The sequence below is a fragment of the Leptonychotes weddellii genome, chromosome 14, assembly GCF_054177405.1.
Source record: "Leptonychotes weddellii isolate Sample4059 chromosome 14, ASM5417740v2, whole genome shotgun sequence".
Classification (NCBI taxonomy): Eukaryota; Metazoa; Chordata; class Mammalia; order Carnivora; family Phocidae; genus Leptonychotes; species Leptonychotes weddellii.
Window position 1 is genome coordinate 76149066 of NC_138382.1, and position 13818 is coordinate 76162883.

General features: G+C 52.5%; 1 protein-coding gene across 11 annotated transcripts in view; it reads left to right on the forward strand.

Moving 5' to 3' along the window:
• PRRC2B (proline rich coiled-coil 2B) overlaps window positions 1-13818 on the forward strand; it is an 88557-nt gene that overhangs the window by 22039 nt on the left and 52700 nt on the right. For 10 of the 11 annotated variants that reach the window (XM_081803792.1, XM_081803785.1, XM_081803790.1 and 7 more), the window contains exons 2-4: window positions 7616-7785; window positions 8574-8751; window positions 11701-11803. In XM_081803792.1, coding sequence (XP_081659918.1) covers window positions 7671-7785; window positions 8574-8751; window positions 11701-11803 — 396 coding nt within the window. In that variant the 5' untranslated portion in view covers window positions 7616-7670. The remainder of the gene's footprint in view (window positions 1-7615; window positions 7786-8573; window positions 8752-11700; window positions 11804-13818) is intronic. The other variant, XM_081803786.1, reaches the window with a different exon arrangement.

Consider the following 13818-nt stretch of genomic DNA (forward strand, 5'->3'; position numbering starts at 1 on the left):
CTTACAAACCTCAGTGTGCAGAAGAGTGGACTGGGGAAGTGGCTTGGTCCCTGCAGTGCATGCCTTGTTTCTTATTTTTAATTTCTGTTGCTTCCTGAACATGCTGTCTGGGGATGGGGGTCTTTTCTGGTGATGGCCCACAAACATGGGGACCAGAAACCCCATTTTCATTCCGATGTTGTTCCCTCACCTTTATTTTCAAGCAGCTTGCTCCTAGAGAGGTTTGTCCTGTAGTCTGCAGGCACCCCTCACGGCTCGTCTGCAGAAACCTCGAGGCTGGGCGTCTGCAGGTGGAAGGACCGGTTTGTGCCACAGAGAGCCCAGGCCCCAGCTTTTCTGACGGCCTGCTCCTCATGCTGGGGGACCCTCACAGCCAGGGGGACCCTTACAGCCAGGGGATGCAGAAGTATGGGTCCCTGCTTTTCTGACTGCTGCCTTGTAGGGAGCCTCTGAAAGCTGGAGGTGTGCAGAATGTTTGGCCCCAGCTGTTGCTGAGGGGGAGGTGGCAGGAGTTCCCCTGCAAAACCAGCTGGGATTCGCCACCCCCACCCCCCAGTTCTGTCCCCAGCTCCTGCTTTGTCCTGATGCATATGTGAAGCTCTTTTACTTGAATTCATCTTCTATAACACATTATTTTCCTTTAGACCAGGGATCGGCAAATTGCAGCCACAAATCCACCTGCCTCCTGTTTTTGTAAATAAAGTTTTATTGGAACACAGCTCGACTTTGTGTTGTCTGATTGTGTCACTGCCGCAGTGGTAGACGTGGTCAGCTGAGTAGCTGAGGTGGGGTCTGCGGCTCTAAAGCCAAACACACTATCTGTCCTTTCACAGAAAACGTCGTGTTCTGGGGACAGGGATGGAGAGTCTGTGGACACCACATCCTTGGCACACACATAATGGTCAGTAAGCGTCTGAGGATTTGAAGTAGGGGGTGTGGTGCCTCCCTTAAGTTAAAGTTCTTTTTTGCCAGACGTTGGCATGTTGGAGAAGGGTGGGATCATCTGTTAATCTTGCACCTGGGTTTTGTGGCGATGGCTCTTCCTGTTTGAGACTTAACGAGCATACTAACGACTATGTCCGTTCTGGCCCCTCTGGTGGTTTTCTCAAGTGTTTATCCAGCCTGCTCTCAGTTTCCATCCCTGTTGGATCATGCTTTTTTGACATGTTTTGTGTCACAGCGGGATCTTTCTGTTCCTTCTCTGCGGAGACAGTCCGCCTTTGTGTCACCCCCACCCCTTCCCGGCTCCTGCTCATGTCTCACCGTCATGGCACGTACGCTGGCCTCACGGTTCTGGCAGATCATGAATCTTCAACCCAGTGATTGTCTGTGCACAGGGAGAGCAGGGCTGGAGCTGGAGCACACAGTAGGTCCTTCCTCAGTATTGGTGATGTCTCCAGGGCCTGAGGGTTGATGTCCTGTAGGCTTGTGACCTTGACGATTTACTTCTCTGTCCGGACCGTACCTCGGTGTCCTCTGTAAAGCAGGCTGGTGGCATAGTGTCTTCCAAGAGTGGGGACATGTGGGTGCTCAGCAGGGTGCCTGGCTCGTGGCTGCACTGGTTCCCTGGTGAGTTACAGGCCCGCCCACATCACCTGGCCAGGTGGGCTTCTGGGTGTCTGGCACCGTCTCATACCCAAGCAGAGGGAAATTAATCGTGTCCTGGAAATGGCTTTTGGTAAGAGAGTGCAGGGAGGTGTTCCCCCTGGCAAGCAGCTGACGGGCCGCCCGGTAACCTGTGTGGCAGGTGGGGCTGCTGTCTGCAGAGGCAGGGCTTGGATATTCAGTTGCCTCTGTGGGCGGATCTTTCTGGTGGTTTTCGTGCCAGCAGATCCTGGGCCTCTCAGAGCACTTCTTTAGATGACTTGCCAGAATATGCAGACCTGCATTTGTTTTTAAATGTCCTTTTCTTCCTAACACAAAGCTATGTTCCCGTGGATTTTAGTCCTTTTTTTCTTCCACCTAATGGTGATATTTTCATGTAGGCCAGCCCTTTTCAGAACGCGCCGGGGGCCCCCTGGCAGGCTTCCCTGGCGTGCCTCAGAGTGGCTGGCTGTGGGAAAGAGCGGGGTTACCATGTAGGGGGCGGGGGGCGGGCAGGACCCCTCCTGGCGCGGCACCCGGGGCTCGTATCTGTTATATATGTAATACTGAGGATCCAAATTAGATTTTATTTGGGAAAGAAATTCTGTTACCTACCAAAGGGAGAGAAAGCTGTGGCTACGAGCCAATCTCAGTCCGCGCCTGTCTGCAAGGACCTGGTGTGCCTCAGCAGGTTCTTGTCCCCGGATCCGGGCGTGAGTCAGGCTTGCACGAACACGCCTCTGAGCCGCTGAGAAACACGTTCTCTCTTGTCCGGCTTCATGATTCACACCCAGATATTTGCCTGCACTTTTCTGCCATCTGATGAGACCATTGTGTGGTGTGTGTGTGTGTGTGTTTCAATGGGTAGAAACTCGGCAGATACCTGTGAGCTGTTTAAACTCCTATTAACAGTTAGTGCTCCTGGCCTGATGTTTGTGAAAACCAAGGGGCAAGCAGAGTGGCACTGCTTTACTGGAGGTGCATGCGGTTGGGGATACCTGAATGGTTATATTTGTGTCCAGTGAAATCTGGCTTAATGAAAGAAACTGTATGCTCTGAGGCCAGTGTCTGTGATCTTATTTTGTAAAGGGCCAGGCAGTAAATAGTTTATGCTTTGTGGGCCCTCTAGAGCTCTGGTGCATATTCTTAGGGCTGACTGTAACTTGTTGACTGCTGTTCTGGGGAAAACTGGAGGCTGGAAGAACCTCCCTCTGTGCAGTCTTAACTGTGGAGCATGAAAATGAAAAGTACGCGGCCCCTCCCCCACAGATGCTGTTTCCACAGCAACGGTGGCTCTGTTGCTTTGCCTGTTAGCTCCCCAGCTTTAGGTAGGAATATAGGATCCAGTACTGGATGTGTGATAAGAGACAGCTACTTTGACAAAATCATTTGTAATTCTGTGGCTGTGGGGTATTAACAACACTGATGTGTTTGATTTTTAGAACCAGCTGGGACTTGGGAAATCTTGTCTTGGCTCCTCAATTCTGTAGACAGGGAAACTGAGGACAAGGGAGGCCAATAGTGTGTCAACACGTGCAAAATTTGGTTAAAAAGTGGGAGGAGGGGGCACTCCACAAATTTGCATGTACAGGTTCAATGCAGGCGTTAGTTCAGTCTGTGCCCTCCTCTGGCTTCCCCGAGGTGTGCCGGTTGCCAGGGGTGTGAAGCATTTCACCTGAACATAGTAGGTGCTCAGATAGTATTTGTTGAATGCTTGGATTTCTTGGGAGGGCTTCAAGCAACAGCTGTAGACCGACTAACAGTCCTAGACACAGTTCTAAGTTCCCAGGAGAATAGATCCTGTTTGCCTGGGGTTTTTCTTTTCTTCAATTTTTTTCAGGGGTGCCAGGACTGGGGGTGTGGTCAGGCTTCTGGTCTCCTAGTGCTTCCTGGGGGTGGGGACTGGTTAGTTCTCAGGCGGGTGTTGTCACCAGGAAGACCCAGGAGAGCTATCTGTGTTCGCTCTAGCCTCTGCCCACAGGCCCGGGCAGTGCAGAATCAAAGAAAGGTCTGTTTGTACCAGTGAACTGGCAGAAGTTTGGACCAACAGACTTTTTAGCACTATCTGTGGAAACAGGTATTTTCTGGTCAAGTCTCAGAATTAAAAGACATTTGATGTGCAGAAGTCAAGTACTTTAGGATTTCATGTGGAAATGGGATAGCCCAGAATGGCTGGTAAATAATTTTTGCTTCCCTGGCCTTTGTCAGTTTGGTTTTGAATTTAGTAAAGAACTTTGTAGTTAGGTGAATTTAAATTAACAATGCTAAATCTGTAGTTCTGCAAGGTATGTGTCCCGGAAGGAGGCACCAGTGATTTTATTCAGAAATGTTTGTAGGTCTGGTGAGAGCCGTGGTCCGGGACAGCAGACAGGTAGCTGTGATGTGCCACTTTTCATCATTGTGCTGAAGCAGAAAGTTCTGGAACGGGTTTCTTATTAATTAGCTCTGTGACCGTGGGTGGATCTTGTCATCTCTTTGGGCTGGACATATGGAGGGGTGGGTCCAGGTTGCCCTCAGCTGCATCCCAGGCTTGGCTCGGTGCTGGGCACATGGTAATGCCTAATAAAAGCCTCTTGAATGAGTGTCTTTTCTTTTTTCCTTTTTTTTTTTTTTTTTAAAGATTTTATTTATTTATTTGACAGAGAGAGAGAGATAGCGAGAGCAGGAACACAAGCAGGGGGAGTGGGAGAGGGAGAAGCAGGCTTCCTGCTGAGCAGGGAGCCCGATGCGGGGCTCGATCCCAGGACCCTGGGATCATGACCTGAGCCGAAGGCAGACGCCTAACGACTGAGCCACCCGGGCGCCCAAATGAGTGTCTTTTCTGTTGTTGTAACCAATTACCATAAATCCAGTGGCTTAAAACAGTGCAAATGTAGGGGTGCCTGGGTGGTTCAGTTGGGTAAGCGCCTCCCTTCAGCTTAGGCCCTACTCTCGGGGTCCTGGGATCCAGCCCCAAGGACCAGCTCCTTGCTCAGTGAGGAGCCTCTTCTCCCTCTCCTCCTGCCACCATCCCACCTGCTCACAAGGGCGCATACGCTCTGTCTCTCAAATAAATAAAATCTTAAAAAAACAAAAAACAACCCAGTGCAAATGTATCCTCCTATCCTCCAGTCTTGGAGGTCAGAAGTCTGAAGTCTTACTGGGCTACATACTGTCAAGGTGTGGGTGGGGCTGGTTCCTTCGGGAGGCTCCAGGGGGAGAATCCTTTCCTCGCTTTCTCCAGCTTTTCCAGGCTTCTGCAGCCCTAGCTGTGGCCCCTCCCATCCTCAAAGAGTGCTCCAGCCTTAGCTTCCACAGCTTTCTGACTCTGGCCCTCTGCTCCCCCTTCTAGGGACCTTGTGATTATTGTGGGCCTGCCCACATAATCCAGGATCATCTCCCTATCTCGAGATCCTTATGTTAATCACATCTTCAGAATCCCTTTTGCTGTGTAAAGTAACGAAGTCAGAGTTCCGGGAATTAGGATGTGAACTTCTTGGTTAGGCGTGTCGTTCCCCACCCCCCCCCACCTGAGTTTGTGAAAAGAGTGCTAAGTAGACAGGTCCCTAAGTGTCTGGATCACAGTCCATGGGGTAACCTGCTCTGCCTGCCCACTCCCCACCCTCCCATTTTTGGGGCCCTGCCCTGCCCCCTGCTTGAGCCTCTCCTGGGCTGCCCAGCTATTGCCGACCTGGAGACCTTGGAAAGTGCTTGTTCAAGACTTCCTTTTAGACCCAGGGTGAGCAAACTTTTTCTACTTGTGGCATTGCGGGCCACATAGGGTGTCACAAATTCTTTGTTTTTTATTTTATTTTTATTTTTATTTTTTTTTAAGATTTTATTTATTTATTTATTTATTTGAGACAGAGAGAATGAGAGAGAGAGAGCACATGAGAGGGGGGAGGGTCAGAGGCAGAAGCAGGCTCCCTGCCGAGCAGGGAGCCCGATGCGGGACTCGATCCAGGGACTCCAGGATCATGACCTGAGCCGAAGGCAGTCGCTTAACCAGCTGAGCCACCCAGGCGCCCAATTCTTTGTTTTTTAAAACAAATGTGAAAAATGACTTTAAAAAATCATTCTTAGTTTGAGGGCTTATAAAAAAACAGGCCGTTGGAAAGGATGCTGACCAGTGTTTGCCGTCCCCTGTTGTAGACTGTGAGCTCTGTAAGGCAGGGGCCCCATGTCCCCATCACCATGGTGACAGTCTCTAGGGCTTCTGTTAATAGTCGGGGGGGGGGGGTTCATGTTCCTATCCGAATGATCTTTTGATTTGATAGAAGTGTCTAAAAGTTAGATCTCATCCAATCCTAGTGGAGAATTTCAAGCTGATTTACATTTGAGGTCCTGTTAAATACCAGTTATTCTGATGAAAATACAATCCAGTTCCTGCCCTGAGGGGCTTACCGCCCATCGTGGGGGAAGAATGCTGTTATTAGTTATGACTGTTGGGGGCGTGGAGCAGAAACTTCCTGGAGCCAGCTCCCGGGAGCGAGATGTAAAGATAAAGCGGTGTGTTATGGAACCCCGGGGCACCAGAATCAGGATTTGGACACTTCAGGCGATTTTCCGTCTATGGTCGTTCTTTGCTCTGGGCACTCCGGGCTCGTGAGGCAGACACACTAGAGGGGGCTCTGGCACGTAAGCTTGGGAGCGTTTGTGGTTTGTGTCTTCACTGAGGCTGACTCTCCTAGAGATTTCATTCATTTTCAAGACGAATGAAAGGATGGATGTACCCAGTTTCATGTAAGAACCAGCTTGGTTCGCCTTCGGCCTGGTGCCAGGCTCCGGGAGCCTGGAGGTATGTGATGTCACTGTCTCTCCCGTTACACTTTTTTGGCCCCAGTTTGTAACTGATCGTTGCTCCCTGTGCTTTATATAAAGTCTTGGATCATAATATATAGGATTTTATCTTAAAGTCATCCTGGGGGGTGCAGAGTGCTTTGCCAGCACACTGGGGCTGTTCCTTCCGGCCTGCATGGCTTCTGAATAGGGTAAAAGAGCAAACCATACTGTGGCTACTGCCCCCAGGCGCCTTTTATTATCAGCGAGTATCAGTGTTTGCAGTTACCTCTGACATACATATTAGCAGTATGTCTAAGTGGATGCTTTAGCTTTCTTCCCCATACACGAATTCCAATGGGAAGTAATAGTCGCTTTTACAAGTTTATTTATCATGATCAAGTTTTAGAAACAATAACCAAGAACCTCTTGAGTATAGGATAAAAGACGTGGACAAGCTCTTAGTCCCCAGGTGAGTCCCCTACCAGGCGGCACTCACTCACCGTTGGCAGCACGCGCTCGTATTTGAATGAATGAGTGAATGAATGAGTAACATGCTAATGGACTTGTAGAAGCCCGAAGGAAATTAGAAAGTGGCAGAGGTTAGGAGCTGCCTTCTTGGTCATCTTGTCAAGATTTTCTAAGTGGAGGGGGGCAGTGGAGCCCCCGCGTGGTCTGCCCCTGGGGGTGCTGCTGCTGAGTCTGCACCCCAGAGAGCCCTGCTTGTGTTGCCTGAGCAGATGCTTTTTCTCTGGATGCTGGTTCTTTGGTTTGAGAAGTGCACACACCCGGCTGTTCCTGAAGGCTTCCTGATTGTGGTTGCTACCCTTTGATTTGGTTTTGCTCATCCTTGAAATGCACAGCTTTCCGTAGGCAGGTTCTGTACCTCCCCTACTCTGCCTGAGCTTTGATGTTACATGGATGTGCTACAGTGATGAGCACTTATTTTTCCGTCTTGAAGAGCTGTCCTTGACTTGGCAAGAAGACTCAGTGTGGAAAGGTTTACATTTCAGTGTCGCCGGTGAGCAGTAGACTCTGGTCAATTCAGACAGAATAGGACTTCTTAACTTTGGGGGTGGGGGAGGGACCTACAACAAAATGCTCTTTAAATGTGTGCAAAACGGCCTGTGTGTGGTAAGGGCGTTTTTCTAGGGACAGAATCCAAGGCTTTCTTCAGGTCTTCAGGGAGATCCGTGATCCCTGAAGAATTCAGTCCACTGCCTCAGGGATTCTGGTGGAATAACGCTCTTTTTTTTTTTTTAACATTTCAAAGGCAGATTGGGAGCGGTGCCGAGAAAAATTTCCTTACTAGATGACATTTCATCGCAATGTCCGATCGTTTGGGGCAAATAACCAAGGGCAAGGATGGGAAAAGCAAGTATTCGACTCTCAGCCTGTTTGATAAGTATAAAGGAAAATCAGTAGACGCAGTCAGATCCTCAGGTAAGAACCGGGGTGAGGCCAGTTCTCTCCGCTTTCCCTTACATGAGAAACCCCAGGCCAGGAATTCGCTTGGTCAGACTGCCTTCTGGGCGTGGAGTGGTCACCTGGCAGCTCTGGGGACGCAGAATCGCCCTCCTGCTCCTGTTGGTGTCTGATTTCAGGGCCTGGATATCCTGGCTCTGCTTCCATGGGATTGTGTCCTCTTCTGTCTTATCTCCTGGAAGCCGGGGATCGGTTTCCCCCCATGGGGTAGACTGGGACTTCATTTGCATTAGTTACCCTGTCTTAGGCTTCCTGGTTCTGACATTCTGGAGCTTGGTGGGAAAATCCTGTTGACACCGTCCACACCCTGGGAGGATTTGGGGAATGTTGAGGGGCCCTGCTCAGGCCTGGCACGGGGCTTGGCAGAGGCTGTCCCTTCTGTCCTGCCACAACGGGGCCGGAGCAACCTCAGCTTGAGGAGGGGTGGTTACCACGTGGGGCGGAGGTGTCTGGGCCTGGTTCCCCGCCTGTGGCATAAACTCCCTGCACCTGCTCTTGCCCGCTAGGAAAATGGAAGCCTCGGCACAGATGTCAGCCGCGTCTGTGGCTCCGAGGCCTCGGCGAAGGCCAAGGCCTTGTTAAGTGGCTGAAGCAGCTCCCAGACCGTTTCGTTTGTTTGCACGCAGGCTGCCCCTTGCGTCTGTTTGGCTGTCTTTGTCGTCATTGCTTAGAGCTTGAAGGAGCAGTTGACTGACCGGCCTCTTTGCTTCTGAAACTTGTCTGTTTCCACCCCTCTCTTCGTGCAGTTATTCCTCGACATGGCTTACAGAGTCTCGGGAAAGTTGCCACAGCCCGGCGCATGCCACCACCTGCAAACCTGCCAAGCTTGAAGTCTGAAAACAGAGGAAACGACCCCAACATCGTGATAGTTCCCAAGGACGGAACGGGATGGGCAAACAAGCAGGATCAGCAAGACCCAAAGAGGTGAGAGCAGCGGGGGCAGGTGTGGGTGGGGAGCTGGAGCCTCATGGAGTGCCGTGGCCCCCTTTCCTTCTGCAGAAGGCAGTGCAGAGCTGGAGAACCGGGGAGATCCCAGAGGAAGCTTCTTTCACCCTGACTCCCGCTGCTTGGTCGTTTCTTGCTCCCTGCTCTCGTTTTTCCTGGCTTTTGGAGCTGATGCAGCAGGGCTTCTGTGGGCTGCCTTGTCCCCGGTGACCAGCGTCCCCTGTGCCTTATTAGGAAGGGCCTCATCACCCCAGAGGAGCTTATGCAATGCCTCAGTGCCAGTTCCTGAGCCAGGAAGGGCCGTTGTGGACGGGGCGGGTGCTCGAACACTCCATTCTGCCGGTAGTCCCTTTGTGTTGGTTCCAGGGTGAGGAGGAGGCTGTCTTCCCAGCTTCGGGGCCAGCAGCTTTCCACAAAGACTGCTGCACTTAGTTGCTCCAAACAGACCCAGTTATGAAGGCGAACAATCCAGAATCCTCGTTATTCAGGGTTGATATGCAGCCTCCCTGTAGGCTCCCACCACTGCCAGCACAGCACTTACGGGAGCCTTAGGAGGCCCAGGGTCTGGCACAAAAATCATGTGAGCAACAGAGCAAATGTTGTGGCTGCCGGGGGCCCGTTCCAGCTCTGCCCCGGGCGTGTGACTTGGGCCCCTCCCTCCCACCTTCCACTGCGAGTCTCCTCTGCTGGGCGCCAGCCAGCCATAAGGGTAGCGAGGAGGGAGGATTTGGGATTTGTGCTGGGAGGGGACCAGAGAGGGACAGGACCTTGCTAAGGCTGGCCGGCAGGACCTGCTGCTGGGGTTTGCCTGCTGGGGAGTGAGAACAACACAGTCTGGTCTCATACGTCTTCCTGCCCTCAATCTCCTCTTGTGCTCTGGCTGCCGGTGCTCGGGATCCAGAGAGTCAAAGTGACCTAGAGCACAGCCTGCCAACCCGTGTCCTTTTCTCTTGCCGGAAATGGCCATGATAGCTTTTTTTAGAGAGAGGAAGTGGGCGTGCGAGTGCGGGGGTGGGAGGGGGAGGAGGAGGAGTAGAGGGGGAGAGAGTCTCCAGCAGGCTCCAGGCTCAGCGCAGAGCCTGACGCAGAGCTCGGTCTCACAACCCTGAGATCATGACCTGAGCCGACACCAAGAGTTGGCCGCTCAACCAGCTGAGCCACCCAGACGCCCCGGCCGTGGCGGCTTCTGTAAAACTTGCCTGCAGTTACTTCAGACAACATGTAGAGAGTGAGCACATGGTTCAGTCACATGAGCATAAAGGAGTAATAACCAAAGTAGAGTCTGAAAAGCTGTTTTTAAAAATTTTCTAACCAAAAAAAAATAAATAAAAATTTTCTAACCGTTTGTTTAGGAGTCATACAGGTTGATGGTAAGGCCTGACTGTTAGGATCAGCCAGGCCACTTCCTACTAGCTTTCTGGAACCTGGAGAGGGATTTGATTTGTGAGCTCCCCTGTCCTGGGTGGTTGTGGGAAATAGGCGAGCTGCTGCAGGTCAGGTACCTGGCACGGAGAAGGTGTGTGGCAGGTGTGAGCTGCTGCTGTCATTCTGTTCGGATGGCAGATGCTACAGACCCTGTAATGACGTGGATATTGTACATTTCAACATAAGTCCTGCTTTGCCTCCGCCACGAGAAGTTCCAGGGAGCGAGAACAGGGCCTCACTCCCTCCTTATGTGGGGTCCTGCCATTACTGGCACAGAAGGGATCAGGCCGTGCTGAAGCACGTCAGCCAGGGGAAGGTCGGGACGGGGCACTGGACGAGGCCGTGGACCCCAGGCGCTGGTCCTCTGTTCCCCTGGGCCTCGTCCTCCCTCAGAGTCTCAGGGAGGTGATGCGGTGAGGGCCACCACTGCTGGGACTCTGTGCTTAGGTTTGGAGAATACAGGAGTGACACTACATAGAAGCTTCTGTTGTAGGTAGAAGGTAATGTGAAAGGACATTAGGGCCTTCATTTTGTAGTCGTGCTGCATGCTGGGTTCCTTGGGTCGTGTCAACCCCAGCAGCGTATGTGTGTGAGTAGCGTTTGGCGTCAGCTTACTGGTGAGCCCCCGGCATCGGGGGAGACTGGCTGACGGGCTGCTGCCCTCCTTGGGTCTCCTCGGTGGAACAAGTGCCCAGAAGGCTCTGGGGGAGCAGACGTCTTCCTCACAGCCCCTTGTTGAGTATCGACTGACACAGTCTTCTTTGGAGGGCACCTGGGCCATACCTTGTAAACTCCAGAGCCTCTTAGACTACTGAATGATGCAGAAGTGTGCAAAGATACGTATTAAGAAGTGCTCATCGAAATTGTGCCAGTAATGGGGAAAAAAATTGGGGATGGGGGCCCATCCAGTTGTACTGTGTCTCTAAAACAAAGAGGTAGATCCGTGTGCTGTCCTGAAAGCACGGTAGATATGTTAAGTACAAAACAAGCTACGAATTGTGTGTGTGGTGTTATCCCACTCATGTTAAAAAAATACTATGTTAATGTATATATAGCAAAATCTGCTTGGCGTTTCACTCTGGAGGATGAGATCGTGACAAATTCTGTGTTATATATATTTACACATTTATTTTTATTCTGGGCACATATTTCTTTTATAAGCCAGGAGAAAAATCACATCTCAAAGCCATCAGCCCCCTGCACTGCCGTGAGCTCTTGGTCAGAGTCTGGGGCTCCGAGCCCCTTCCCTTGCTGACTCGGTTTCCCTGTTGGCAGTCCCTCCAGCTCACGGTGGGCTCCCAGGTTGTGCAGGAGCGGCTCTGCCAGGGCGCCGACGACTGTCCTGCCCGGCAGCGGCCAGGCCTCGGAGGGCGCCCGGCGTCTCGTGGGCTCTGCGGCGTGAGAGTCTGCTGGGGAGCTCCCGTGTTGCTGCCGAGGCTCCGGCAGGCGCAGAGGGGCCGGCGCGCCCACCCCTCTGACCCCCGCGCCCCCTGCCTTGTCCAGTTCCAGTGTGACGGGCTCTCCGCCGCCGGAGTCGCTGCCGCAGCCGGGTTTGCAGAGGCCTGTCTCCAGCTTACAGAAGCCGACACAGTCGAGCAGCCAGGAGGTAGGTGCCGCGTGCCCCGCTCCTTCCAGAGGCGAGCCTGGCGGGGGGCCGTGGGACAGGAGCACGGGACATTGTCGGGGTCCCGTGAGGTGCCTTGAATCTGCGGCTTTTGGAGAAAGACCCCCAGATCCAGAACAGAGTACAGACAGCTAATTTGCTTTCTGGTGACTTGCCTTCAGGTGAGGTCACGGGGGTGAGCCACAGGCCAGATCAGGGTCCCCCGCTGTACTCCATGGGGACCGGTTAGGTCACAGGAAGGTTCGGGGGTCAGGTGAGTTGAAAAACAGAATTAAGCAAAAGCTCCTTTACTGTCTGACTTCTCGTCAGTGTCTTCAGTGTGTTCGTGTGTGCTGTGACTCTACGAAGACTTAGCGGGTGGTGTTCCCGGAACCCATCTGTCCTAGGAAACCTGTCTGAGGGGCCATCTTCAGAGACTAGTGTCTCTAAGAACAACTTCGGGAAATACTGACCTATGACCCTTTATTTGTTGATGCATGTAAAGTGTTCTCCTGGGGGTGCCTGGCTGCCTTAGTCGGTGGAGCATGCAGCTCTTGATCTTGGGGTTGTGAGTTAAAGCCCCATGTTGGGTATAGAGATTACTTAAAAAATAAAATCTTAAAAATAAATGAATAAATAGTGTTTTCCTAAACAGAAAGTCAGGATTTAAGCAAGGGCTCATAATGTATTGTCCATCGGAGTCTGTCTGTGGGTTTCATGGATCAGCAGGAGGATACGCTTAGCTGGTAGCTGGAAATCCAGATGAGACGTCTACAGATTTTTTAGAAGACCACAAGATGTGTAGATAGGTACCTAGCACTCAGCAGCTCTCTGGAAAACAACCTGCACTACTGTGTTTTCATTTTGTACTGCTCCCTGGGCACCAGAAGGGCACCCTCCCCCACCCAACACTGAACTGTGCTTTTGAAATTAAAGGAAAAGGTAAAAGAAGCCCACATTCACACGAAGCTCCCGTGTTCCTTGGCCTGAATCCACTAGTACCTGGCGCCCAGTCAGAGCACGGAGTTGAGTCCGGATCTGTGTCCTGGAGTTGGAAGCTAAGAGATTGGGGGAGCCTGGGTCTTGCAGCCCTTGCTGTAGGTCAGACTCACCTTGGGAGCGGCTGGAAGTGGATCTGTCCTGTCCCCCGGGACTGCAGAGTCTGGGCGGGGCCTGGCATGCTCCTGGCATCTGCGGAGGGTCAGAGCCCCGGCCCGGGGCCAGCGTGCTGGTCGCCCTGCCCAGGGCTCAGCTTTTCCCACGGGGTGGCCATGAGAAGGGACTCCCGGTGTTCCCCAGCCTCTAAAGCCTCGCCCCGGAGGCCCGACAGCACTTCTGCTCTTGTCAGAGGCGCACCAGGAACTCTGATGGCAACGTTAGGACCGCTGCTCAGCCCTGAGCCATTCTCTTCCCATTTGGTGCCTTTGGTGGGCGAGGGCTGCAGACACCGAGTGGGAGGCTGTGGGGCCTTGGGGCCCCTGTGCTTCCTGGGGGACCGGCCAGTCGCAGGGGCCTGTGGCCATCCCAGAGCACTCAGGTAAATCCCAGAGCAGCTCCTGGTAAATAAATGGATTGTGAGACCTAGTCAGTTCGGCAGCCGTGTGCCCTGAGTGTGGTGGTGCGGGTGCCTGTGCTGGGCGGGAAAGAGTCATTACTTAATGTGACGTTTGACCCAGTAAGTGCTGAAATGTCATGCTGCACCAGCTTTGTTTTGTGCGTTTTTACCTTCCGTTGGAGGGGGAAGGCTGCTAGGTTGAATGCTGTTGGGAAAGCATTGGACTCAGTGGCTGGGGACTCGACGGGGCTTGGGATGCAGGCCGAGTGGGGACAAAGTCCTGGTCCTGCCCTCCTGATTGGGACTGGCCACTCCTTTCTGAGCCTCGGTTGGGATAGGACTAGAACCTTCCCAGGGTGTGGGAGGATTTGCTCCGGCGGGGTGTGCCTAGCATAACACCTCGCCTGCTGTGAGCTTTCGGCACTGTTAGCTCCTGGGTTAGCTGCTAGGATTGCGTGCGAGC